Source organism: Heloderma suspectum, chromosome 11 (assembly GCF_057233095.1).
Source record: "Heloderma suspectum isolate Gila_16-S chromosome 11, 16-S_ref, whole genome shotgun sequence".
NCBI lineage: Eukaryota > Metazoa > Chordata > Lepidosauria > Squamata > Helodermatidae > Heloderma > Heloderma suspectum.
This window is the reverse complement of record NC_139468.1, coordinates 11,219,017-11,246,717: the sequence shown is the minus strand read 5'-3', so window position 1 is coordinate 11,246,717 and position 27,701 is coordinate 11,219,017. Positions and strand designations below refer to the sequence as shown.

The 27,701-nt window shown below is 44.9% G+C and overlaps 1 protein-coding gene and 1 long non-coding RNA gene across 9 annotated transcripts in view; one reads left to right on the top strand and one right to left on the bottom strand.

Annotated features, from left to right (window-relative positions):
* The window catches only part of TSPAN3 (tetraspanin 3), a 26,282-nt gene extending 19,029 nt beyond the window's left edge, over positions 1-7,253 (bottom strand). For all 3 annotated transcript variants that reach the window (XM_084816810.1, XM_084816811.1, XM_084816809.1), the window contains exon 1: positions 7,041-7,253. In XM_084816810.1, the coding sequence (XP_084672936.1) occupies positions 7,041-7,103 (63 nt within the window). In that variant the 5' untranslated portion in view covers positions 7,104-7,253. The remainder of the gene's footprint in view (positions 1-7,040) is intronic.
* LOC146336969 (uncharacterized) lies at positions 7,226-27,701 on the top strand. Of its 6 annotated transcripts, none has more exons than XR_014785313.1 (3): positions 7,226-7,410; positions 10,321-10,373; positions 23,800-23,924. It is a non-coding gene; the product is annotated as an uncharacterized LOC146336969 (long non-coding RNA). The 6 variants fall into 6 exon arrangements; XR_014785317.1 differs by lacking the exon at positions 23,800-23,924 and adding an exon at positions 27,637-27,701 and having other exon boundaries at positions 7,291-7,410; XR_014785318.1 differs by lacking the exon at positions 23,800-23,924 and adding an exon at positions 15,421-15,450 and having other exon boundaries at positions 7,291-7,410.

Here is a 27,701-nt window from a genome sequence, read left to right as displayed (position 1 = left end):
CCTCAGCCAGCCTGGCTGGGGAATGCTGGGAGTTGTAGGACTTTTTTCCATCTAAACGTGCATAGGATTGTGCCGTAAGTGAGATTAATTCAAACATGTACTGTTTTCATGACCTGGTGTAGATGCAATGCTGCCATCAGGAGTGCCACACAGGCCTGCGTGTTCCTTCTTTCCCATACATATGAATTCTACCTTTCCCTTTCTGGAGCCAACCATGGTGCATGGAGCAACTCTCCTATGAGGAAAGGTTACAACAGCTAGGATTGTTTAGCTTAAAAAAACAGCAAATACTGGGAGACATGATAGAAGTATACAAAATTATGCCTAGTGTAGAAAAAGTGGTGTGGAGAAACCCAGGGTCATCCCATGACGCTGATTGGTGGGAGATTCGGGACAGATAAAAGGAAGGATGTCTTCACACAGCGCATAGTTAAACTATGGAATTCACTTCCGCAAGACATAGTGATGACCATCAGTTTGGATGGCTTTAAAAGGGGATTGGACAAATTCCTGGAGAAGGCTATCCATGGCTACTACTACACCTGATGGCTATATACTACCTCCAGTATCAGAGGCAGTAGGCCTATGTACACCAGTTGCTGGGGAACACAAGTGTGAGGGTGCTGTTGCACTCATGTCGTGCTTGTGGGTTTCCCATGAGCAGCGATTGGCCACTATGTGAACAGAATGCTGGACTAGATGGACCCTTGGTCTAATCCAGCATGGCTCTTGTGTTCTTAGTGGGTCTTCATTAATTGTATCACCAAGTACGAGTAGCTGCAAACTAGAATTAACAAACCCAGTTCTAACCATAGTTGCAAATGCTTTTTCGACCTAACCATGGTTAGCATAAATGTGACAGCAACACTGTACCATTTAGCTCTGAAAAGTGAAGGTGCCAGAATTAACATACCAGAGGGGAGAAGGAAATGAGCATGCATGCCTACCAAGCACTTCTAATTATCCTTAAGAAATCGGTCCAGTGCAGAACACTGCCCAATAATAATTAAAAAATTATGAATGTAGACTATGATGAAGTATATCCTATACAATATTCCAAATTCCAAATTTGTGTGGACTTGCAGGACTGTAAAGCCCTGGCTTTGCTTTTGGACAACACCATGAGGCACTTACAAGGACAGATTGCCCTTATAAAAAAGAGCATTCTTGGGGTCGATTTGACTCCGATCATATAATAGGCAGCTAACTGACTGGTGTGTCAACCCGATACTGCCTCAATTGTCAAAGCCCAAGTCAGCTCTTTGTACTATTTTACAAAATAGTAACAAACAGCTATTTTAGATTTTGCTGATCCTACATGGCTACTGAAGTAGTTTAAAGAATATCATAGCCACAGTCTGGTAAAGTAAGTGTTCCAACTGACGATAATATTATTTTGCAATTTCTGTGGGAATGTGGTTCACTTAGCCAATAAAAATCAGTATTGACATTATCAGTGCTACAGGATATTTCACTGTTCTCCCCACACTAGCTTTAAGAAACACTTCATCTGTTAATATAGTAGGAAAGATTGAGCTTGCTATATGCAAGGAAGTTTACCATTATGCTGATTTAAATTAATCTTTTTTTGAAGAAAAAAGTTGATGTCTGTTCAGAGTACAGCTGACATTAGAAGCCAAGTTGCCAATTGCATTTGGGAATCACACGCCTGGCATTAAAGCATTTCACAGTATCTCCTAAGAAGCTACATGGCATATTTTAAGCTTTTGAAGGTCTGACTCTCTAAAGCTCATTAAAATGCCACAAACTGTGAAATGGAAATGTATTGATTCCAATCTAATGGAGACGAGCTGTGTCTCTGAACTACCATCATTCCTTTGATACTCGGAATCACAGGCTAACTATGGCCCTATCAAAGGGCATCTATAAAGCAAAGGGCATCTATTCTATCCCAGTCATCATCCCCTGGATGGCCCTAAAGCTATCAGGGAAGAACGCAACATGGCTGCACTGACTACAGCACAGAAAACACATGCTCATCCATCAAACCTGATCATAGTTATTACCAGTAGGTCAACTGTAACAAAGTAAAGTGTGTTTATAAGATCAAATACCATCAATAAAATTCAGTTGCACCAGAGTTAAGCATGTGTGGCCTCAGCTGCCAGTTCTAAAACAACAGCCCATGGAGATTCCTTCAAGTCTCTGAAGGAGGCCTCTTTCTAGATCAGGGGTGGGCAGAAGGTAATGTCTGGTTCACCAGTAGACTACCAGCCAACTTCTCTGTACAGCACCACTTAGTACCAGCCAGTTGCAAGAATTCTTGAAAGTATACCGAGTTTGTCTGTTCCACCAAGGCATCACTGGTAGAAAAAACCTCAAGGGGAGACTTGAAGACAGTGCAACAGTTATGAGACTGATACATTTTGGGCTTCAGAGAAAGTGAGTGTTTGACTGAAAAGTACATGCATTTTCTTATTCCGCTATGCTAAAAACACACACATTTGCAACATAAGAGCCTAAGAAGAGCCCAGCTGGATCAGACCAAAGGCCTACCAAAGTCCAGAACCCCATATTCCCCCCAAAAGCCAACCAGATGTCTTTGGGAAAGCCCACAAGGAGGATATGAGGGCAACAATCCTCTTCCATTATTCTTCCCTAGTGAGAAGACAGGCCAGAATTATCAACAGCAGACATTGTTTACAAGTGTATTTTGCTCCATAAAGAACTCTGTTTAAGGGCTGAGATAGAGTAACCCCAATGTGTGGTAAAGGAGTGTGTATATGGAGGAGAAATAAAATCGAAAGGAATGCAGAGCCCTAACAATGCCCTTATTCTCTTGTATTCACTGGGTCACATGGCTTTGTAACCTGAACTGACTCTTCAGCACGACCAGATTTCTTGAACTGCACAAGAACAATGAAGCTCACACCAAGCTGCAGAAAGCGTCTTCCAAGATGAAGTTACGCAATTCAAGGCTGCAGTGAAAAGGTACTCTGAGAGCTCCCTAGATCAACACATTTACTGATGCGTTTCAAACAACTGTGACTCACTGTTCTGCCTTAGGGGCTCATCTCTCTCAAACAGTGTTCAAATTACACCTGTTTGGTTCTGAAGGGAAGGACAGAACACTAGCTCTAGTTCTCAAGTTTCAATCCTAGTAATAATTCATAGGTTCAGGTAGCAATGAACCTTATCTTATTCAGCTCACCACTGCAGCATCCTGTTTAATATGCTATGCTGAAACTAGAAGGGAGCCGAGCCTATGTATGCATGCACCATTCATTAGCCAATGGGCCTGTTTGCACGTAGGCCACCATGGGTTAATTAACCTGTGGGGTTTCACAGTGCATGCTGGCCATTTTGAATATGCAAGCTGCAGCAGGCTCACCCCAGACATTGTGGGTTATGTGAGGGTTAAACAACCCTCAGATAACCCTAGAACAACCCATGGCATCTCTTCATGTCTACTTCCTACATGAGAAGTCATCTACTTTGTTTCAACTCTGCCCAAAATTACATTCCATGACCTAAAAACACAATCAAACACCACATGAAGTTCCTGCACAAGTGTTTGAGTCTACAGATGCATGTCTGCTTTTGCAATGCACAAATCTTATCTAGAGCACTTTATCAGGAAGTCAAAGGATATGCAATCATAAAACAGTTTTATTTGGGTACAAATTAAGAATACTATGCTAAAATTCCACCAACAAACAAGCTATAAGATTATAATTAAACATGCCTTGTCTTATGACAATTAGTAACTGACATCTAAAGTACTTCAATACCACATTATTGTGCTAGACACTAGGCCTGTTCAGATATTTCTTACTGGAGAGAAACCTGGTCAGAGTCTCAAGCATGTATACCTTTCTACAGGGAGAAAGGCTCACCTGATCCAGGTTATGCCATTTTTATCTCAACATAGCATCTCCTTAATAAGATTTTTCCCTCCCAGGGATGGAAGTTTCCTCCCAGTAAAAGAACTGAACAGGCCCATCCTATGCATGCATGCATACCCTTAGGAATTTTACACCAAAGAGCCACATTTACATGCACTTGTGCTTACATAGCTCTTTCTAGGATTATATTATTAAATAACTCATTTGATCTTGGTAAGCCTGACAAATTTCTATATACTCTTTAGTCCCAATATTAATAAAAACCATAATATATTTAATATTTTTCTCCCACCTCTCCAAAAGCTCAAGCTGGCTCACAACAAAACTTTGGAGATGCAGAAACTAAAACATCAACAGGATATTATATATCCATAAATGTCATAATACCCTACCAAAACAACAAAATGAAACAAGAAAAACTTGTTAAGAGATCTACCAAAGGGCACTCCATGTAAACTGAATGGGGTGAAATCAGCAACGACTGATTTTTTTAGAAATCCTATTTATAGCAGTGTTATTTTTGTTTCTAAAACAGTATTACCACATTCCTCAGCTCTTCCAATGGCTAACATTTTTTTAACACCTGGGTTAATGCATCTGGCATTACCATGGCCCAGCTTGCACATAACGAGAAGCCACTGTGGGGGAATTTTCCTGCAGGGCTTATGTTGCAGCAGCAGCCTCCATTTTGAATATTTTGGGCGTGGTTGGGGTGTGCCGTAGCTTCTTGTTACATGCAAACCCGGCAAGGGTAGGTTGTTGGGGTGGCTGACAAGCCATCCACAACCCTAGAACAGCCCATGGTTACTAGGTGGCTTTGTCAAGCATCCCAACAACCCACCTGGGTTTGCATGTAGTGAGAAACTGCAGCAGCAGGGCCTTGGACTGCATAATTAGTGCCTGCAGGTGCTGCAGGCTACATTTATCGTGCTGTGGTGATCATGCAAACCAGGTGATTAACTTGGAATTCCAGCCCATCAGCTCTGAAAGGTTATAGTGTACATACCATCATGTTCTTAAGTTGTATTCCCTTTGCCTATATCAGGTCATGCTGAACTCAAGTGCATAGTTTGTGTTCCTGCCCCTCTCTCTACCTTTCAGAGATGTTACTGAACTATTGCTCTACTAACCTACATAAACCATTTATGGTTATGTAAAATTCAGATCTGAACCACAGCAGCTCAGCTATATTTAAATTTCAAGAAGAGGGCAATCTAAAATTAAAATACAGCTAACATTTAAGGTGAGTACTCTGGTCTGTGCTGGCCCCAAATCCACATCCCTTGCCCATCTATTCATGTTTCCCTAATTTGGGACCCACCCCATACAAACATCCCTCAGGAGATATGTGGCTGCTAAGCAACTGCAATGGTTTATCTTCCTTTCTCCAACTCATGGGGGAAGGATAAGCCGAAGCAAAGCTGTGAAGCTACATGGGTGTTACCTCAGAAGAGTTCGTGGCTGTTCCTCCTCTCATTTCCCACCCTACACAGCACCACTGCAAACAATGTTCACCATTTATAAATATTTCTAATAAGGGACCATCATCAAAGGAGTAAAAACTCTTATCAATAAAATTTGAGGTATGCAAAACCACTGTTGTAACTTAATGGCAGTGTACGAGAGTGCGCAGGACAGGAAGGCCTGGCGTGCTATGGTCCATGGGGTCACGAAGAGTCGGACATGACTGAACGACTGAACAACAACAGATTAAAACCAGACATCTGTATTTCAGAGGAAATTGATTCTTCCAACACCAATATGCAGCTATTTTTCAGTGACCGACTTTCAGATATAAAATTTCAATCTTATCAGCAAACCCTCATTTCACCAAAATACTCCCATCTCTTTCCATCCCACCCACAAATATGCACACACATTTGGGCACCAGATTAAAGCCTGGGATGACTGATCTGCTTTAAGCATGAGCTAAATGCATGCATAAGCATGCAGCCTTAATAAGCATGAATCCCTCCACCTTCTGGCTTTCAGCCCAATGGAAACCCTGATCTTAAAGGCATACACAAAAGTTTTTTTTTGGGGGGGGCTGAGGATAGCAAGGTTAGAAGGGCGAGAGGAGGGGGGTAAAGAATTTACATTGCTAAGATTCCCAAACCACACCTGAGCTCATCATTTGGGATTAGATCATCCCTAATGACGGCTCCTTTCCACCGCTTAATGGAGTAAATCCAGGTTTGCATCTCTGCAACCCAAATGGAATTCCTACAGCGGCTAGAATGCAGATTCTGCTTTAGAGGGGCTTTCTTCCCCATTCCAGCAATGGCTTCCAAGCTTGGCCCCTTCACTCCCACCCTTTAGTCAAATATGGGTCACCAGAGCATGTGACAAGGGCACACCTGGGAGGCGGGTGTATGCGCTAAAGTTGCTAGTGTAATAACACTGTCCTTCTGATGCACCACGAGGAGCCCAACCAAGCTTGCCAAGACAAGCCAAGGCAGGATGCCCCCCACCAACCACCTTCCCAATCCCTTTGCCAGCTCCCCAAGAGACCCCCTTCGAAAGCGGGAAGGCCCATGTAGTTTTAGTACCTCGAAATGTCAATAACAACAATGTGGAGAGTTCGTTTGTTACTGATTAACCATTTTACCAGCAATAAAAATAAGTCACACAGCAAACAGAGAAGCTTCTCCAAGAAAAAACGACCGATTCTGACACACACACACACACACCCCTCTCCCCAGCAAAAGTTCTCCCAGTATCCGCAATAAGGCCTGGGTGAGAAGAGTAAGTACAAGCCTACATTTCTTGGGGACGGAGGGCGCGCGTCTTGCGCGTGCGCGCAGTGAGCGTGTGAAAGAGCCGAGCCCATCCGAACGGGGGTGTGTGTGTGTGTGTGGGGGGGGGTCTCTCTTCAGTCACAAACAACATTCCCCCCCCGCATACTTTAACCTTGGGAGAAGGAGAGAATAGGAACCCACCGGCGGGCGAGAGGGAGGGGGCCCTTAGGCCAAGACGACACTGAGGGAAAAAGAGGGGAGGCGACGACCACCGACCACCGCCCCCTCACAGGACGACGACGAGCGGGGATATAAAGGGCCGCCCCCCATGGACTGTATAAACGGGGGGGGATAATAAATATGGAGGAGGGGAGACGAAACGCCGCCTTCTTCATAAGCCCCCCGCTGTTTGCCCCTCAGAGCGCGGCGGCCTCACCCAGAAAATGAGGTTGAGGAACAGGAGGACGGTCTTGGAGGAGGTGATCCCGCACTGCCCCATGGCCGCCGCCTGAGCCGCCGTCACCGCGTCGTCGTCGCTGCTGCCGCCGCGGCTGCTCGTGCCGCCGCTCCGGCTCTCGCCCGGCTCCGGCTGCCACAGCCGCCGCCAAGCCAGCTGGCCTGCGCCGCGGGGCTCCTCCCCTCGCGAGAGGGAGCGGGGCCGGCGGGAGGGACGTAAGATGGCCGCCGCCCGCGTCACGTGGGAGGAGAGGGGAGGGTCTCTAAGATGGCGGCTTTGTCACGGAGGAGGAGGCGGCGGCGGCGGCGGCGGCGGCGGCGAAGCCGCGCATGCTCCTCAGGCCCAACGGGTGAGTAACGGGGCGGCGGCCGGCGCCTCCTTCACACGTGACGCGCTGACGTGACTGGGGTTGTGGGGTCGGTGGGGGCCGCGTAGCGCCCTCGGGAGGCCGGCTCCGTTAAGGCGGAGGGCGACTGTTGGCTCCATTCACAAAAGACACTGTGGAGGGAGGGAGAGGAGACTGAAGGGGGAAAGAGCGGACGAGGACGCCGCCGCAGCCGCGCTTTCACGCCGCCTGTGGTTTAGCGGCGCTTCACACGCGTAGTGCCGTTCACACGTGACGCACAGAGGCAACCCCGCTGGTTTAACAGCGCGTATGGGAAGGAGAAGTTGGGCCTAATGTATAGGCGGGCCACGGGGAGAAGGAGAAGCCCCAGTGTAAGTTCTTTACACACGCCTGTTCTACACGTGTAGCGGAATGAGGTGGCGTGCCACTTCGGTAGGCAGGCCATATCCAAGGAGTTATCTTTGTGCGGTCCCTCACAAATATTTCTCACCCCTCCATTCCTTCCCCCCCCCCCGCACCCTTTTTTAGACACCATAAATTAAGGTTCTGTGTAACATGGATTAAATCAGTGAAGGCCGGTGGTTCCGAGTGGCAAAGGCCATGACCGGGGAACAAGGGTTTAATCCAGTGGAGGCTGGTGGGTCTGTCGTCAGTGGGGTGTGAATCTACTCTTGGTTTTAGGCAGCACTCTAAAGGAGCTATCCGAGGTGCTGTACCCAATCCCCAAACCAGGGGAATCCACAGCACTGTGGATGGCTCCTCTGGAGCTGTGACAAACCCAGAGCGGATTCACACCCCACTGGCGTCAGAGGCACCACCCTCCACTGGATTAAATCCTTGCGCCCTCGATCATGGTCTTTGCCACTCCTTCACTGCCCCCAACTAGCTTTTCTGGAGTCGCCCTGAGAGATATGAAGGGCTGGGAAAAAACACAGAAAAATTCAGGGGCGGGCAGGCGGGGGGAGGGGACACACACGTTTTTCTTCCCAAGAACCGTTTTTTGTAAAAACTGAACAGCTTTGGTTTATGAAATACTTCCTTTTAGAATTTAAGACAAGATGGTTATATATTGCTAACCAGCCTTTACTTCCTCCAAATGATTTCTAAAAACTATGTAATAAGGCTTTTATAGAAAGTCTAGAGATGTAAAATGCCCGGAAATAATAAAGCCATGGAGGGAAATGTTTTTTAATCCTCTCTCGAAGATGCCTAGCATAGTTATTTCTTCAGTTTCTAATTAAAATTATTGATCTAATGTATCTTTTACTGATAGACATTTAGGAATGCTCTAACTCATGCTTAGTTTCCCAGCGTGTGAGTAGAGTTTCTATATCATAATATGGAAGAAAATGTGCATTCTTGACGGTTTGCGTTTTTTTCTACAGAGTCCTGTATTTTGGAGCTTGTTCTGGTTAGATGCTGTAGCAGTCAATTAATGTAGTTCCAATCTAAAACCCATATGTGGAAAAAACACTGTAGGTTATTCCACTAGATGAGATGGAACAGCATGTGGAGGGGTTATCCCACCAATGTTTCTTTTTTAAAAATTAACTTTGAAGCTTGGGTCTATAGAATTCACTGCCACAGTTTTTAATAAAGTTCTCACTTAGACTTCACTAGGAAATGCTGCCTCAGCTATAAAACCTTTTATTTGCTGCCACTAGAATAAACCCTCTCTACTTAACAGAAACTCAGTAGCTTGTTTCTATGCTATAGCTATGGAATTGATACCACCACTAGAGACCACCTTTCAAAATGAACACAAAACAAGATGTTAATGGAAATTATTTACAAAAGTGAATAAAATGTCACTCTTCAAATAATAGGTTAAGAACCTTTCTTAGAGGTTCTTAAATATGGTTGCTTACCGTTGCTAAGCGGAGTCTTTCCCAGCTAAATAAAATCACAATAGCTTTTCCTTCAGATCAGATTTCCCTAAGCAGCACCGAACAAACAGTAACAAGGTTAGGAATTTCTCTAAATTTCCTTACAAACAGGAACAGATGCTGTACACCAGTCTTCCTCTGCTTCCAGTTCTTTCTGCTTCTTCTGGCTCCTAGTGTGATTCAGGTATTTCAGAGACTACTTGCTGAAGATCCGTCTTGTCAGGCATAAAATAGGAACCTAAAATATGTATAACTTGGTTTGCTCTAAAATTATCATTTTGGTATATTAAATTTAAAAGTATATTTTATTCAGACAGTAATTACAAATTTACTGAGTTTACTTTTAGAAGTTTTTAAATATAATGATAACTTTATGAGCAAACCATATTTTACATAATATAACTTTAGAAACATAAAGCCTTCCACATCCTGGTGCCCTCAAGATGTTTTGGACTACAATTCCCAGCATTCCTGACCATTGGCCATGTTTCCTGAAGCTGATGGAAGCTGAAGTCCAAAATATCTGGAGGGCACCAGGTTGGGGAAGGCTGTAAAGCAACAAAGTGACTTTAGATCTGTAAAGAGTGCTAAAAAAATAAGTATCCCCCAAACAGCCCAATGAGGACGGAGCATGGTCAGGTTAAGTGTCAAGGGAACAAATTGGAAAACCAGGATGGTGGTGAAATGGAATAGAGTATCCTGGAAGAGGGCATCGCTGGCTAGAATCCTGACCAGGAACACTCCACACTGCAACATTTCATTGCAGGTTCCTCAGCACATGTCTGCCAATTTATGGTTAATGCTGAGGCAAAATAGGTAGTATCACAGTCTTCTGCAAATGTCTGCAGATCATGCTGCTCTTAAAGCAGGGGTGTTGAACCTCAGGCCTGTGAGCCAGATCCAGTTCACTTGGTTTTCCAATCTGGGCCTCTGGGATTCCTCAAAAGGCCCAGCCCCTTCCCCTTGCCCCAGCTCTTTCCCCCCCAATGACGACTAATCGTTTGGTGGTTTCCTGACTTTTGCACAGGTTTTCCCATTCTCAGAGGTTGAAATGGCTCTCCTAAAGCTTAGTTGCTGGCGGTAAGTGCTTTAAGCTAAAATATGTTGGTATTTCTGGTATTTTGATGCCACTCCCTTTTGCCTTGGGACCACCCGCTACTGGAACGTGGCCCCTGACAGCTTCTCTGAAATTGACTTCGGCCCTCGGGCTAAAAGAGGTTCAGCACCTGTGTCTTACAAGTACAGGAGAAGGAGGTGTTTAAGAAAAATTGGTAGCCCCAGCCATAAGCAGTCAGATGTGTGCAGTCAAGCACAGGCCTCCTTGCACTATTTGTGATTAGCATTTATTGCTCATCATCTAGAGCCTTTTAATCCAAGTCTCCCCATTTACAGTTAAATGGCCTGTTAGGGTCTGCCTTCCTAGACAGTCTCATCCTATCCTCTCACCAGCCCATTAATCCAAACTAATCCCAAATGAGCAGCAGTGAAACTGCTTTAGCAATTTCCCATTCTTAATGAAGTTTGCAATTTACAATTAGTCTTGCTTGTATTTTGCTTGGATTGTCTAAAAATAAAGCACCGTTGGGAACTGATTCTGTTTGCATGGCTGTTTACATGGCTGGGAAGTGGTCAAAAATCTCCTGCATCTTCTCCAGGATCTTCTTGGCGCTGGTTGCCTAGAACTTGCAATAGGCTGTTATTAAACTGCCCTCCTCCTTTGCCTGCTGTAACAAGTAGGACTCTTGTTCTGCTCTGCTGGGAGGCAGAGAAGGGTGGTAAATAGGCTTTTGCTAGGGTGGCCAACCAGCCTGACTGGCTGCTTGCTTTCTGGCCAGTTGTTAGAAAAATAAGTGGCAAGATCAGTTCTGCCCACCCCCCTCTGAATGTGCACGCGTGTTTTTTTTAAAGCTGGGGAACAACAGTAGGAGATGGCTTCGTAAGGTGTTTCTGAGCCACTGTGGAAGTTACCACTGAGTATGAAATTAAAAGACGCTTGCTCCTTGGGAGGAAAGCTATGGCCAACCTAGACAGCATAGTAAGAAGCAGAGACATCACCTTGCCGACAAAGGTCCGTCTAATCAAAGCTATGGTTTTCCCAGTAGTAATGTATGGCTGTGAGAGCTGGACTATAAGGAAGGCTGCGCGCCGAAGAATTGATGCTTTCGAACTGTGGTGCTGGAGAAGACTCTTACGAGTCCCCTGGACTGCAAGGAGGTCAAATCAGTCCATCCTAAAGGAAATCAACCCTGAGTGCTCATTGGAAGGACAGATAATGAAGCTGAAGCTCCAATATTTTGGCCACCTAATGCGAAGAGAAAACTCCCTGGAAAAGACCCTGATGCTGGGAAAGACTGAAGGCAAAAGGAGAAGGGGACGGCAGAGGATGAGATGGCTAGATAGCATCACGGATGCAATGAATATGAACTTGAGCACGCTCCGGGAGAGAGCGCAGGACAGGAAGGCCTGGCGTGCTATGGTCCATGGGGTCACGAAGAGTTGGACACGACTGAACAACAAATGTCTGAATAGGCTTTCTGAAGAATGTGAGAAGGGGAGGTGTCTGTCTCCATTCATGGGGTGTGCCTTCCCCCAAAGCACTCCCCCCAGCATTTTATAGGCAAATATTCAGGAATAGCAAGGTCTGAGCAGAGGCAGTGAAGAACAGGCATATTTGCATGGCAGTTCATTCCTCCCCGAGGGCATTTATTGAGGCTTCCTTGATAAGAAGAGTGCAAGAGGATTCCTTCCAGGCATTCCTAACTATTGCTTAATTCTTTGTATGGAGGGATTAGGTTAGAATAGGGATGGGGAGCTGATCCACCCACAGGACATACCCCTGTGAGTTGGATGATGTCAGGGGGTAGACCCCTTCCCCAAATGCCTCTGTCCCCCACCCCCAATCAACATAATTGGAGTCTCATTTTCTGTTCACACAGAAGACACACAGAATCAGAGAGAAGAGCAGGGTTTCCCTTGTTAGTGCTTGAGATTTCTCTAGCACTGACAAACTAGAGGAGAGAGAGGGAAGGGGCCAAGGCTCCCCATCCCTGGCTAGAAGGTGGAGGAGGGCTGCTCCCTCAGCTGTCACCAGTCTCTGCAGCCATTCCAGAAAGCTGCAGCGGAGGGAGTTGAGGTGGGAAGCAGGGCCATTCTACCAAACCTGCTGAAGGACTTTTCCCCCTTTTCCCTCCACTTCCCTTTCTCCTTTTGTGCCATGTCGTTTTAGACTGCAAGCCTGCAGGCAGAGACTACCTTATTTTTTTATTTTAAGTAATTTATAATATGTTTATATTGCTTAATATACTAAAATCCTTAAGTGGTCTTGTTTTTATTGTTTGTATGTAAGCTGCTCCCTGGAGACTTTTTGGCTGAAGAGCGAGATAATAATGCTTTAAATAAATAATAATTAAGAAGAGAGTGGGAAAATGTCAGACCTAGTACCCCAATTTCTTATTGCCTTGCATTAAAGGCAGAGAGAAGAAGCAATCTGTGCAAAAATCTTGAGAGTAGCTCCCAGTCCCTGGGCTTTTGGAACTAGTCTTCTTTTAAAAGCAGCTCAGGACAGAGGCTTGGAGAAGGAGGGTGAAGAAATTCATAATTAGCTATGGCTTCTCTGCTGGACTCTTAGGCTGCAATACTATATATACTTTGGAATAAGGCCTACTGAAAGGGCAACTTGCTTCTGAAGAAACTGTATAGGATTGTACTGTGAGTCTTTAAAGCCATAATATTTATATATTATACCCCTAAATAGGACGAGAAATAAATTTAGGGTGCATGTTCAGAAAGAGAAAAGTCCGCTGGCTGGGGAATGTTGGGAGTTGCAGGACTTTTTTCTCTAAACATGTATAGGATTGCATCCTGAAGGTATAACTGTAAGCATTCTTGCTTAGAAGTAAGGCCCACTGAAACTGTGATAAACTGGACTTTGAAGCTGGCTGCTAGGCAATAAAGCTTGGCCAGTAAGTTCATCCACAGTTTATAGACCCCTATTCAGAGGGGTTCATTTGGAGAATAGACATAAAGCAAAGATCAGTGATTTCTTAAAGGCGTATATCCCACACTATCACAGAAGTCAGTTTTCAGGTTTCACAGTGGTTTGCTTCATTGGCTATAAAATGTGTAACAGCTGTCTTTTGATCCATAGGTCAAAAAAGGTTTCACAATACCCATTTACATGGGACAACTTTGCAACAGCATATGCAGACCCAGTGACACCAGCTCTAAATTTAGGATTCCTAGATTCCTATCAAGTAGCTGGTTTTCCATAGATGTAAAGTCAGCTGCGGGTTATGTCGAAATAATGTCATGTTGGCAACAGATTGTCTTTTTAATGTGACAGGCTGATACTAAGCACAGATTCATAGACGACAAGATCCACAGGAGCATCCTACTCTCGTGGGATATTTGAATACATGAGTATTATTGCGTTCTTGTAACAGACCAAATACCATGATTCTTTTTGGGGCTTGTCCAGATACAGATGAACTATCATGTCCTCATTATATTTGGAATGCCCTTTTTTAAGGGGTAATATTTTTATTCATAGCAATTCATTATGGCAATATGTATCTGTGCATTGTTTTTCTATGGAAGGCTTTTGATTTTTGAATTTTAGACATGTTGTATCAACAGATACTGTTGTCCTGAGGAGAGTCAGTTTTAGGGCATGGTGACCCAAGCAAGAGCCTGGGCTAATGTATATCAGGGATTCCTGTCACAGACAAACTACTTCAGCCTTGTAAAAAGCCCACAAAAACTAAAACCCTGTGAAGTGGCTAGTATGCATTTCTGTGTCTCTTTTTCCACAGCTGGCATGGAAATACAGACTACTAGCCTCTTAGCAGGCTAGTAAAAAAACAATACACTGCATTCTATCAAAGGAACTGGCAGATGAGGGTTGGAACTATCTCTCCTCCACTAGCTCACTACATTTCCATATTGGTTGTGGAGGAAGGGGCTTACAGAGAAACCAAGTGGGCTAGTGGAGGAGGGATAAGAACATCAGAAGAGCCCTGCTGGATCAGATCAAGGGTCCATTTAGTCCAGCATTCTGTTCACACAGTGGCTAACCAGCTGCCAATGGGAAACCCACAAGCAGGACATGAGTGCAACAGCACCCTCCCACCCATGTTCCCCAGCAACTGGTGTACATAGGCTCACTGCCTCTGATACTGGAGGTAGCATACAGCCATCAGGACTAGTAGACACTAATAGCCTTTTCCTCCAGGAATTAGTCTAACCCCCTTTTAAAGGCATCCAAATGGGGGACCATCACATCTTGTGGTAGCGAATTCCACAGTTTAACTATGTGCTGTGTGTAGAAGTCCTTCCATTGATCTGTCCTGGATTTCCCACCAATCAGCTTCATGGGATGACCCCATTGGGTTCTAGTATTATGAGAGGAGGAAAAGGTCTCCCTATCCACTTTCTCCACAGCATGCGTAATTTTGTACACCTCTATCATGTCTCCCCTTACTCACCTTTTTTCTAAGCTATGAATGATCCATCCGTCCCTCTACCACCTGCTGACTTGTTTGCAAGGAATTCCTCTTTCCCTATGGCTACTAAGGAAGTTGTTAAATAGAAGGCTGAACTACTTAAGATAGTGCAAACAGTTGATATAACATGAATAAGTATCGATTTACAGAGCCTAGTAAGGAAATGTATAATCTTACAAAATGGGGATAAATCATTGTGTAAATCATGACTCAGTCATGAAATGGGCTACAACGGCAGTAAAAAACGCCAAGGTGAACGAATGGAGGAGGGCACTGAAGATGCTACCTTCCTGGGGCATCATTTGCTCCAGGGCTGGCCTTGCCCCTGAGCATATTTAGGCTGCCCTCCCTCCTTTTCACTTTTGGACATTTCCTACCCTGATTCTAAGAATAGTAGCCTTCTAAGGAGGTGGGGAAATAATTAGTGGAATTGCTGTTAAAACACTTGCCATGGCAATCTAATGAATGTGACCTTCATTTTTTTAATTATAAACTGGTCTCCAGGTGAAGATATATATTTAGTGGTCATAGTGATTAATACAACTTGTATGCATCCAATTAAAATGGAAAGGCATATGATTCATGTTGTTTGGAATTGCATGAACCTGGAATTATTTTGCTTGCAGTGTTCTCACCATGGGACAACACGGATTTATTACCACCCTCCCCCATGCTAGAAGATAGATAGAGGGTGCGGGGAGAATCCATCACTGCAGACCATCATACAAGCTGCTTTCATATCTAAAGGGTTGGATTTTTTTTTTTAAATAACATATTTTGTTTGAAGTGCTTAACACCATAAATGGCTTATTATAACCACTGTTCTCAGACACACCAACTTTGAGTGGGGCCAAAGCTCAGAGGTAGAGCTCAGACCTTGCATGCAGAAAGTCCTAAATTTAGTCTTTGATCCTCCACATAAACTAATGGGTCTCAGGCAGCTGGGCTATGTGAGCTGTGCTACCTACCAAGCAGGGTTGACAGGAAAATACATAAGAAGATGTATAGACACAAATTTCTCTGATAAGCTTTGGGTTCCAGTGTATTGATTACAGCTTATGAAAATCTACATCACTTTCAATCTGGTTGGATCTTTCCTACAGGATCAGGTCCACTGATCAGGTGATGAATGCTAGTCCTTCCATTCTAGTCAAAGATCTACCAACTTCTCAGTGATATGATTCACACATAATTTCTGAGAAACTTTGGAATTACTGAGAAATATGACTGGCTGGAAAAGATACTCTGCCAATCACAGTATGTAATACTTGGCTAGTTTGACAGATGACAGAAGGCAGCATGATATGAATTAATAGCAATTTTCACACCACCAACCTCTCATACTAATCTGGCTTCATAACACTAGATGCTGTGTACAGGTAATAAATATTCAAAGAACTGGAGGCAATATGGCAGAGCTGTTGCTAATCATAGTAGATGTATTACTTCTGTCCCACTGTGGTTTCTGATGAAAACGTTTTTACAGATTTCTTTTAAAAAAGAGGAGGCTCTGAGGAGTACCTTGGAAAGCCCAAACTAGTGCCTAGTTATGCAGCCAGCAATCTTGCAACCAGCTGGATTATGCCTCCAACATCACAGGTGGTGAATAACAACACTTCTTCCTCCACCCATGACTTAAGCAGTATTTTTAAATGATTTTGTGTATCCGCTATTACACAGCCTTTTAGAAAAAAGAAAAATACTTCTACTGATAACACTGTTGAGAAATATTTGAATAAAATTTAATAAATCACTTGTCATAAATACATACAGGGCCTTGCATATTCCTGAGTGGTCTGAGCTCCCAGAGGCTCTTGCACAACTATGGACCTGATAGAACTAGGTTGACCACTGTGAGGTATGCAACAGAATACAAATTGTTGGGTTCCACAATCCTACAAGAATGATGAGAAGTAAAAGAAAACTGGCTTTGACTATTAACAAGACTTGTGGTCTTACCCCAAAAGTTCAATATAACAGCAGCAAAATCCATCATAGCTTCATATATTCCACAAGTGACATTCAGTCAATTTTTCACCCTTTCTTTTCCAGTTTTGTTTAGAATAGCTTGTGATAAATGGTGGCTATTTTATTCAGACATGCCACCCTGGGAGCTTGAAATGGGATATATTTCTAATTCCCAAAATGGGTGCTTTCACCAGCTTGTATTTATAGGGTGGTGCCTAGACATACACAAACAGATTTATTTTGGCTGTTGTTTGGTCTCAGTGAAACACTGAAAGGATTTTTGTGTAATTAAAAATAAGAATATCCTCTGATATCAGAATTGTAAAGGACGCTGCTCTCAGCAAGCTTGCTGCTTGAAATAGGAGACCTGGGAACCTAGCTGCAAGCTGATCCGTCCGCACTGCAGGAGGAGGCAAACCAGAAAAAAGAACCCTCTACAGATCAAGCACTGACTTTTTCTTGGCAGGGGACCAGAGTGTTGGTTGCAAAAAGCTGGGAACACACTCACAGTCTTAATAACTGGTGCAAGAAAATTGGGTTCATTATGAGAATGACCAAATGAGTTGGATATTGGAACAGTGTAAGTCAACTGGTGTCAATGTATTAGGAGCTACAGCAGGGGTTCAAAGCTGGGAAGCATTAGGGCCATGTGGTTGCCTTGTGTGCAGAGTCACTGATACGCATGTTGCAGCCTCTGCCTAGGCAGCTAAGCAGGCCCTAGACTGACTCCGCCCACCCAGGTGAGTCATTGGATCCTCCTGGGCAGGAAGGACTACAAGAGGTCTTCCTGTTCCAGATAAGCCTTGCTTCAGCGACAAGGTCTTTCTGGTGTGTTGTTGCATCCCCGCCTTCCTGAACCTGGTGCGCTCCAGATACACTGGACTAAAACCCCCAATGGCCATGCTGGTTGGGAATGATGGAAATTGTAGTCCAACACATCTGGAGGGCACCAGGTTGGGGAATGGTGCTGAAATTGTGGCTGCCCTTCAAGTCTGACATGCTTCTTGATCCTGCTTCCAGGCTTGTTCTTTGGCCCTGACTTGCAGCTTGCTCTTTGACCTTAGCCCTTGGTAAGTCCTTCATTCCTGGCTTGTTCCTTGGTCCTGAATATTGACTTCATCCACTGACTCAGCCCTGACTCAAGGGAAGTTTCCCTCCTGGGGCTAATAGCAGCTTGGGAAGGGGGATTTTTTTTAGCAGGACCATGGTAGGGGAAAACTCAGCCTCCTCTCCCCAGCCGCCTCAGTCCTAATTCTGCTCCTACTCATGCACCCCCTGCCTCTCAAAAACACATACTTTAAATGTATTAATGGATTTAATGGCAATGTCTTTTGGGACTGAGGTGCAAGTGGAAAAGCAGACAAAGAGAAATGAAGCGATGGTATGTGTGGGCTCAGCCTAAGGATGTATTTAAATTATTTGTGTGCTTGCATGGGATGAAGTTGTAAAAATGGTCCTGTCATTTTCTCTTGCTGTTGCTGCTTCCTTTTACACTACCTTTTTGGGGGGCCGGGGGGGGGGGATGCTATAGCGTTCCCCATGTCATCCACACTGGGGGATGGTTTTGTGTTTCAGGAGATGATTTTTCTACTCTGCTTTGTTCCTGAAGTGACCTCTCGATCAGAGATAAGCGAAGAATGCCATTCTGTTATGAGAATTCTCCTATTCTGGGGAGGAGGACCAGGCATCACATTAGATCAGCAAAGGAGAAAATCAGGTCACAGCGCTGGGATGCCAAGATTTCCCTTTTGCTTTCCTTACTGCTTTTAAAGGGCAATTGACTGCATTTGAAATGTCCCAAAGGGAATAGTGCACTCATTGCATTTTGCTGGATTATTCTTAGAGCACAAAGGGATACGTTGAAATGCAATTTTACACATTTCGGGAAGAAGCCAAATAGCTATAAGAAAAAAAAAATACAATCAGCCTAGTTATGTAATTAACATTTATCAGGAAGAGGAAACACACAAAGCATTGGTACAGCCAAGCCGCCTGCCAGCTCAAACCCCCTCTGGGGCTGCAAGTTAATGACAGTATTTTTTTTCCCCAAGAAGTACTTTAAATTCTCGCCTATGCAGCTAAAACAAAACAAAATGAACCTTTATGATGCTAAGTTGGCATTTGGGAGTGAAAGGGGAACATCAGTTATCCAGCCTTACTAGATCTAACCAAACTTCACCTTGTCTGGCATTCTATTCACCAGAGAGATCAACCAGATTTATTTATTTAAACTTCTAGGTTGCTTTTAACAGCCAAAGCCCTCCCAAGGTGGCTTACACAATAAAATCTCATCTAGCAGTAAAACAGCAAAAATGAATACAGTAAACAAACACTAGCAATAAAATGTATATCCCAGACAGTACAAAATCTAAAATGCAATTGCAGCCAAAAACTCAAAACAGTGCAATGAAACATACTCGGAGAAAACAGGTAAGTCTTCAGGGCCTTCCTAAAAGTTTGGAATGATGGAGCCTATGGGGGATTTCCTCTCCCCAGCACTGCCACCGCCTATGGGGAAATTGCTCCTTCACTGGGCAATCCCACCCATGGGGTTTCAAGGCCTAAGGAAATCCCTGCAACTATAACTCAAGAGTTCCATAAGCTGACCCTTTTGCGTTGCCACCAATTCTATTAGAATACTTCAAAACCTCCTAGTAGCTGATATAATAGGCTTAGGCATAAGATGAGCACTAGAGACAAGATGAACTATTAAACAAGTAATTTATTAAAGGGATATTTTGTAGATAAGGTATTACTAATATTTACTTCGGGGTTTTCAAAAGACTGCTTAGTGACAATTCTTTAAGAGTCAAGAGACACTGTTGTTTCAAGTCCCCGAAGACTTAATTTACCTCAGGCCAAATTCCCTAAATCACCCCAGCCAAATACCCTTACAACCAGGTCCAGCTTCTGGGTACAGCCCTCCTCTGATACCAAAGCTCCTCCCGTTGTATTTCTGGCTGCTTGGACAGTTTGTCTGGGTTTTTACTGCCTGCTTGTATAACCTTCCTCTGGCAAGACCTTAGGGCAGTCTCATGGCATAACACAGCCACCTGCTCCCTACTCTTTATCTTCACCAGCTGTGTCTGGTTATCCCCCAGAGAAAGAACAGCTTAATATTCAAGACTTAGGGTTCAATCCTGTGGCCGCTAGTCAGCGGCTAGACGGCCATAGGATAGGTTGGTTCCTTGAGAACTGACCTCCACCCCCTCCCATGCTTCCTCATAGGCAGTGCGGAGCAGCTCCGCGCTCGGAAGAGGAGTGCGGCGTGGCAAAAAAGGGGCATTCCTGGGGGGGTGTCGGGGCGGGGAGGGTGGGAGTGCTGGTACGACACATGTGTCGTCCAGCTGCTGCTTCCCATGCTCCGAAGTCCCATGGCTAGACAGCTGAAATCGGCTGTCTAGCTGTAAATGCCAGGCAGTTGAAGTGCAGAGGGGATGATCCCCTCCACGCTTCTCCTGCCCTGCATTGGATAGGCGGGTCACCTCCGAGTTCGGAGGCGGACCCCTATTCCAATTGCATTGCGCCCTCAGCTATTCAATTTCTCCTCCACTTTCTCCTAGTCCTTCTGTATTAACCATACTTCCAACTTCTCCCTCTCAGATTACTACAGACTCCGCGAACTGTCATACCTTAATTGTCATCTCCCAACTGCTCTTTCCCACCTAGCTAGAACCCCCAGCCAATCAAAACTGAATTTACCTGACCCAGGCCCCATCTAACAATATTCAAAGCGATTGTCTCTTGCTCCCCCTTCAGAACGTCACTAAGGGGCCACTGATAATAACAAAACAAGGCCTCAGGCCTACACAGATACATTATTGCCTCACAAAGTAAACATAGCCGTTATATACAGGGTATTTCTTAGGGCCTGATCAGTGGTGTAGTAGTAAAATGTTGAAATGCAGGCGCTCATCAGGGCAGTCCCCATAAGTACTGTCCCAAAGAGGGTCCCAAAATGCTGTGTTGCTCTATATCAACGAATGCGTTCTAGCAGTTTCATCTCCACCAGGAGCAGGGCTTTTGTAACATGCACATTTATTTATCTTTTACTTTGAATATGTATTATTTCTTTCCTTAACAAAAATGGTGCTCATTCTGAAATAAGTGTGTTTAGCAGCAGGGCAGCAGAAGCAAACACCATTTTATTCTCATAGTTATGATGGTGTCTTGATCTAAGGGTTTTAAAATGGAAAACTGCACATGCTCAGAGTATTGTTATCTCTACTATTTCAGAAGTGTAGAAACAATTGTAAAGCATGGAAAGATCTGGGGGCGGGCAGGGGGAGAAAGAGTTGTTAGCTGTGTGCTTCACAACTGAAGAAATTCTCATGGCTGTCTAAAGGACCTCTGTAAGATCATTAGGTTAAGAATCTAAAATTACGTAGCTGCACCACTGAAGTAGTGGGAGTAATCTGGGGAGGGGAACCTGTGGCCCTGCAGAGTTGGGTTCCAACTCCCATCAGCCCCAGCCAACATGGCCAATGGTCAGGGATGATTGGAGCTGTAGTCCAACACCATCTGGAGGACTAACCGTTCTCCACTCCCTGACTTGTCTTTTGGCTGTTCTTTTGGTATGTCCCCCACCAAGAGGTGTCTGTCCTGCTTGAGTGTGGTACATGGCTGGGTGGTTGCGCAAAGTCAGGTTCAAATAGAAAGGAGAAAGCCACGGGACAAGCATGGCCTCAGGATCAAGGCAAAGCTTGGAGTCAAAAACGTGAGAAGTGTAGCTAGGGCTCGCAAAGCATAGGGCCCTTGTTGTTCCAGCAGCAGCTAGACAGGAACTGAAGGCTTATGCAGCCTGGTCTCACGTCCCCTGCCCAGACCCAGCTGCAAAACCAGTCCGCCAGGCCTCCTGCTCACTTCCTGCTCCTGAGGAGCCCACTTACTCCTGAGGAGCCTGGTTTCTTTGGGCTCCCAAGTGTGTACTTTGACATGGGGAGGCTGCCCGCACCTGTTGGTGCCAATGCTGTAGGCCTGGGTGGTCCCTCAGCCTCCCCCTCTGACTCCACGGGCAAAGTAAGTTCATCAGGAGCCTGTCCACAGATGCCTCAAGGACCTGTGTTGCCTAGGGCCTGGTGTGGCCTCTTTGGAGGCGTGAGGGGTGCCTACGAGAATGCTGGAGTTGGGGGGTCTCATGGGCCTTCAGTGGAGGAGATTTTGTTGCCTGGGCCTAGGCCTAGGCCAGGCACGACGCTGTCTTTCAAAGGGCACGATGTTGTGCTGCAACCCACAGCCCCACCATGCACCACTCTCTGCCTACATAATACATAAGCCTACATAATGATGTGTATGCTCACTAATCTTTAGACTGCTACTGTTGCTGCTGTTAACATCATTGTTGGTTTTAACTGTTGGTTTTAATTGTTGGCTTTGTTTTTTTTAATTGTTTTTATGTTTTTATCGCTTTTAATATTTTAACTGTTTTTATGTATCTTAAATGTTGTAAGCCACCTTGGGAGGGCTTCTGCCCTGAAAGGCGGCCAATAATTATTTTAAATAAAATAAATAAACAAATAAATAGCATAACTCCAACTGATTTGGAGCTTGTTTTATCCAGCTTTCAGGCTAAGTTAGCCTATTTCCATGTACAGCCATGGTTTCTTCTAAGTTTAAAGAAGAAGCTTTTGTCTTCTTTTGAGTTCACAGTAATGGCACCAGCCTCTGTCTGGAATATAAGCAGCCTTGTAAAGATTCTGATTTAATTAATTCACTAGGCAATTTGATCTCCAATTTATTTCAGTCCAAGCCTTAGGAATCTAATGATTCATGATGAAAAAAGAATAATACAGTGGCCAGTCTTTATTTTAATCAGTTCTGACAGCTTTGAGCAGGTATTATTGGATAATCTCCGATTACGGGCAACAGGAAGCTGGCATTTAATTAGATGAGGGACAAGGCATGGTCGTATTCCGAGAGTGGGGAGGAAGAATTTGAACCTTAATGAAGATGTGAGATATCAAAGAACCCTACATTGTACAGCTATATTAAGAGGTCATGGGTAGCCCAAACCACACAAGGCCCAGTCCAGCAGGTAGTGTGTACATTTATTTAAAATATTTCTATGCTAAAAAATTTCTACCGCATAGTGGCATTCAGAACACCTCTCAAAAGAAGAGGCCTGTTGGACCAGACTAAAGACCTATCTAGTCCAGCATTCTGTTCCGTCAGTGGCCAACCAGATGCCTGTGGGGAGTCCACAATAGGACATGAAAGCAATAGTACCCTCCTCCTCATGTTCCTCAACAACTAGTATTGAGAGGCATACCGCCTCTGTTACTGGAGGGAATATATAGCCACCATGACTAGTAGCTCTTGATAGCCTTAAGCTCCATTAAGTTGTCTAATCCCAATCTAAAGCCGTCCAAAGTGGTGTCCATCACGGCACCTTGTGGAAGCAAATTTCATAGTTTAATTCTGCGATGGGCGAAGAAGTTCTTCCTTTTGTCTGCCATAAGTCTCCCACCATTCCACATCATGGTATGATTCCCAAGGTCTTATGAGAGAGGGAGATAAAAGTCGGATCTCAAAACAAGCTGTACCAGTCAGTTATCAGCCATTCGACGTTCATAACAAGGAAAACCCATAGGCAAAGATAAGGATACAAACCATCAACCCAAAGCTCAGGTAAACAGGAAAGCCTTTACCTGGCCTCTGAAAGGTTCGACCCCAAGTGGATGTCTCTTGGCAGAGAGTTCCATAATTGGGGCAGAACCACCAAGAAGTTACCGTCCTTGGCAGCCGCCTGCCTCATCTCCTGTCAGGAACTGCTGGATTCATTTGTATGGTGAACCACCGAACTGCTGGTGGCAGCTGTCTCAGTGAAGTACCTTTAGGTCTCGGACTGACTCCGCCCACCGTCCGTTGGTTCCCTCTGGGCAGGAAGGACTATAAAAGGCCTTCCTGTTGTGGCTGAGCCTTGCTTGAGTGACACGTTGCTCTTGAGCTCTGGCGTGTTCTTGCATCTGCGGTTATTTTTTAGTCCTGACTTCTGGCTTGCTCCTTGACTCTTCCACTTTGTTTTTGATTCTAACCAGGAAGCTCATTCCACAGCCCCTAGTTCCCGGCTCATCTCAGACTGCTGCCTAGCCCTGACACCTCTGATGATAGGCACACCTGGAGAAGGACCTCTGAAGATGATTCCTGCTCTCAGGCAGATTTGTATGGGATGAGGTGGTCCTTTAGCTGGTGCTTTAAAGGTTAGAACCAACAGGTTGAATTGTGCCTGAAAACAAAGGGCGCTTCCAGACGAGGCTTTTACTCTGCACTCGCCCTGCTTCAAACACAGAATTTTACTGGAGGTCCAAATGTTGTCTTCCATTTCTAATCCTCCCATGATTTCCCACCGCTTCTTCCATCTTTTTTCTTACCACAAAGAAATCTGCTAAGGAAGGAAAGACAGAATAATTGCCCAATACCTTTTGATTACTACCACTAAGAATGCTCTGTCGGGAAGCACCATTACTGCGTGAAAGAAATCTCTTAGCCTATGTCCCTCCATTTTGAGAGCCTGTATCTGTCTGTCTGTCTGTCTTGGGGAGGAAGGAAAACTTTGCACTAAGAGTGTGATAACAAGCCATTTCAAGCCACAGACTGCCTTACTTAGCCTTGTCGTTAGGCACATCCTTTTTTCGTAGACAAGTTGTTATATCTGTACATTGGTTCCATGGTCCCTATATTGCAACATGGTTATAACGAAGCTGCTGGCTCACTGCCAAAGGGCACTGGCCAACGCTTGTGCATGTGTGTGGCAATGTAGCAAACTGTAACCAATCAACTTAAATATTCATGTACCCTGTGTAGTTGTATGTATAAATGTAAGTGCTAACCATTACATGGGCTGTTCAGTCTCTGGATTGCAGCTGCACATGTGTTTATTCTTTGTGGCTGAATAAACACACACTCAACAGATCAAGGGTCTGAAAATTACTACAACAACTGGGAGTTAACAAATATCTCTTAATATTGGGGCAATGTACTCATTCTGGCAAACTCCCATTAAGTTCTCCTGTGCATGTCCCATGGAAAAGAGAGGGATGAAGCTGTGTGGATGAGATGGGGAAACTGAAGTTTCCCAAGATCTACAGCAAGGTCTCATAATCTCTCCCCCTCCTCCTGTTCTGAAAAACCTAGCATTATGAAGTTAGTCTGATTCTTAATTAGAGTTCTGGATGGATCTACACCAGTGGTAGGCAACCTTTTGGGGCCATGGGTGCACTTGACAATTCGGGAAATTGTCATGGGCACCACCACAAAATGGCTGCTATGGTTGGCATGGCAAAGGACAAGTAACCTGCCCCAAAGACTGAATAAAAGGCAGAGGTGTGGTCTGAGCCCCAACACACTAAACAACTCCTTTGAACCGACAGTTTTAAGACCCAGCAGAAATCTATTTCACAGCAATCCCAGCTGCTGGTAAGAAAATGTATTAATAAATCAATATGTGGGATGGATATGGCACCTTGGAAGGCACCAAGGAGGGTGTCCTGAAGCACATTGGTGCCCACAGTACCACTTTTCCTATCCCTGATCTACACAATAACCAGGGTGAAAGTGAATGGGCAAGGATAACATACAAGACTAAATCCAAGTTGTAAAGTTCTAAAGACGAAGACTCAAATCTCTCACAGACACTTGGAAAGATGGGTGCTGAACTCTTTCCCAAGGTATCCGAGCTGATAAGAGTGTTCGAATGACTGTTGGATTAGGCCTTCCTTTGATAAATCATATACTTTCCATTTAGACTGAGGGTCAGGTGAACCAGTGATCTAACCAGTGTAAGGGAACAAGAAAATATTATCTGCGTTGAACCTTGCTTTTGGGGGTGGGGGAGAACTTGCAGCACTGTATATATAAGTGTAAAGCAGTAGTAGGCAACCTTTTTGGGCCGGTGTGCACATTTGGCAGTTTGGGAAATTGTCCTGGACACCACCCAAAAATGGCTGCCATGGGAGGCATGGCAAAGGACAAGTAACCTGCCTAAAAAGCTCAGTAAAGGGCAGAGGTGGGGTCTGAGCCCCAGCACACTAAACAACTCCTTTGAACCCACAGTTTTCAGTACCAAAAGAAACCTATTTCCCAGCCCTGTTTTTGCTGCTCCACACTCCTCTTCCGAGTGCGGGGCCGTTCTGTGCTGCCTATGAGGCAGCGTGGGAGGGGGTGGAGGTCAGTTCTCAGGGAATGGAAGCAGAAAGCCCCATTTTAAATGCAGGTTAGGCTGTTGTAGAAATGCACTTAGTATTGTACTGTAATAGTTGTATGTACTTCCTTGTTTTGAGTTATTAGAAGTTTGTTCCTAGAGGGTCCCAGGAGGAGGGAAGAGAGAGAAAGGGGAGGAAGGAGGATGTGAGGGGGGAAAAGACAGAAATTTAGGGTTTAGAAATAAAGTGAAGTTCTGTTTACATCCAAACCTTGTTTCTGGATCCTCCTTACTGAGAAGAAAATACAAGATTTAGACTAGGCTATTTGCCCCTGACTCTTTTGACCACTGTCTCTGGAAACCGATCGGTGCCTGCCCTGGGTCATACGACTTGCTTCTGGTCCCTCCAGCTGAGAACCAGCACACCTGAAACGGACCATTCACAGGGCTGACCCTGGTGGGGTGGGAAATTACAGACCAATCCCTTGTGGTGTTTGAGGAAATGAACAGGCACTCTCCTTCCAGTGCAAGCAGGCGTGGCCCAAGACCTGTTGCTGCCTGACGCAAAGGACAAGGTGGCACCCCCTCCCGTTCCATGTACAAAAGCAAACTGGACTGGCAGTTGAATCTTCCTTCAGTATTGGTGATGGGACGGCATCCTCTACTCCACCTGAAGGCTGCTGGCTAACTTAGAAAGCAGACAGCAGGTCACATGGCACACAGGTCTTGCCTCCGACATCCCAGCATCTGCTACCTGAGGCAACTGCTTCACTCTGCCTCATGGTAGGGCCAGTCCTGAGTGCAAGTCTCAAGCATAGAGACTATTGGGGGCCGGGGGGCCTGGCAGGGTGCTTCCCATTATGTATATACTTGTTTGATGCATTTCCCCAAGCAAAGGGGAGATCTTGTTTCCCTTAGATGGGTGAGCGGTGGAGACTTATTGGCTTTATTTACAGGCACCGCATAAGTTGAGGGAAATACGCTATATCAACACCACTGAAGAAACCCATGCAGTATAGTGTAGTTCAGCCTTTCCCCAACCTGGTGTTGGACTACAACTCCCATCAGCCCCAGCCAGCATGGGCAATGGTCAGGAATCCTGGGACTTGTAGTCTAAAACATCTGGAGGGCACCAGGTTGGGAAGGCTGGGTGAGTGAATAGTACTTTTGGACCTGGACATGGGAAAACCAGGTCTGTCATCTTTACAATGCTGGGTGAACACTTCAAAACATTACCTAGGATTTTAGGATGTTTAATTTTGACTGATGGGCTTACCTGGCTCCCACCCCCTTTTACAGGTCTTCTGTGGACACCTTATCCTGTTGTATTGCATGAATCTTTATATATTCTGCATGTAGAAAAACAGAACACACAGGCTTCAAGCCTCTAAATTCTTCTCTCACCCATCACATTCATAAAAGAATCAAGTAGGAAGAGGGAATTTGTGCCCATTAGTCAAAGAAAAAGCCTGTACAGAGCTTAAAAATATGGAACTCCTCCCCTCCCACACAGCTTTTCTTACAGTGTCCCCTAGATGGCAACCTCATGATTACATTTGGAATGAAGCCGCCACAATTCAGTCCAGCTATGCCTGCTTTCAGCCCTATAAAAATCAACGGGCTTACGTATGCCAGACGTTTTATGGCCCTGTAGCTAGTGTGACCTACCTTTCCTCTAATGTGGAGAAAGGGGATAGAGAGACTCTCCCAATGCCACTTCTCTTTCTCATTATAGGGACGGGAGCATCTCCCCTCTGAGGGATGGCTACAACAGCTGGGATTGTTTAGCTTGGAGAAAAG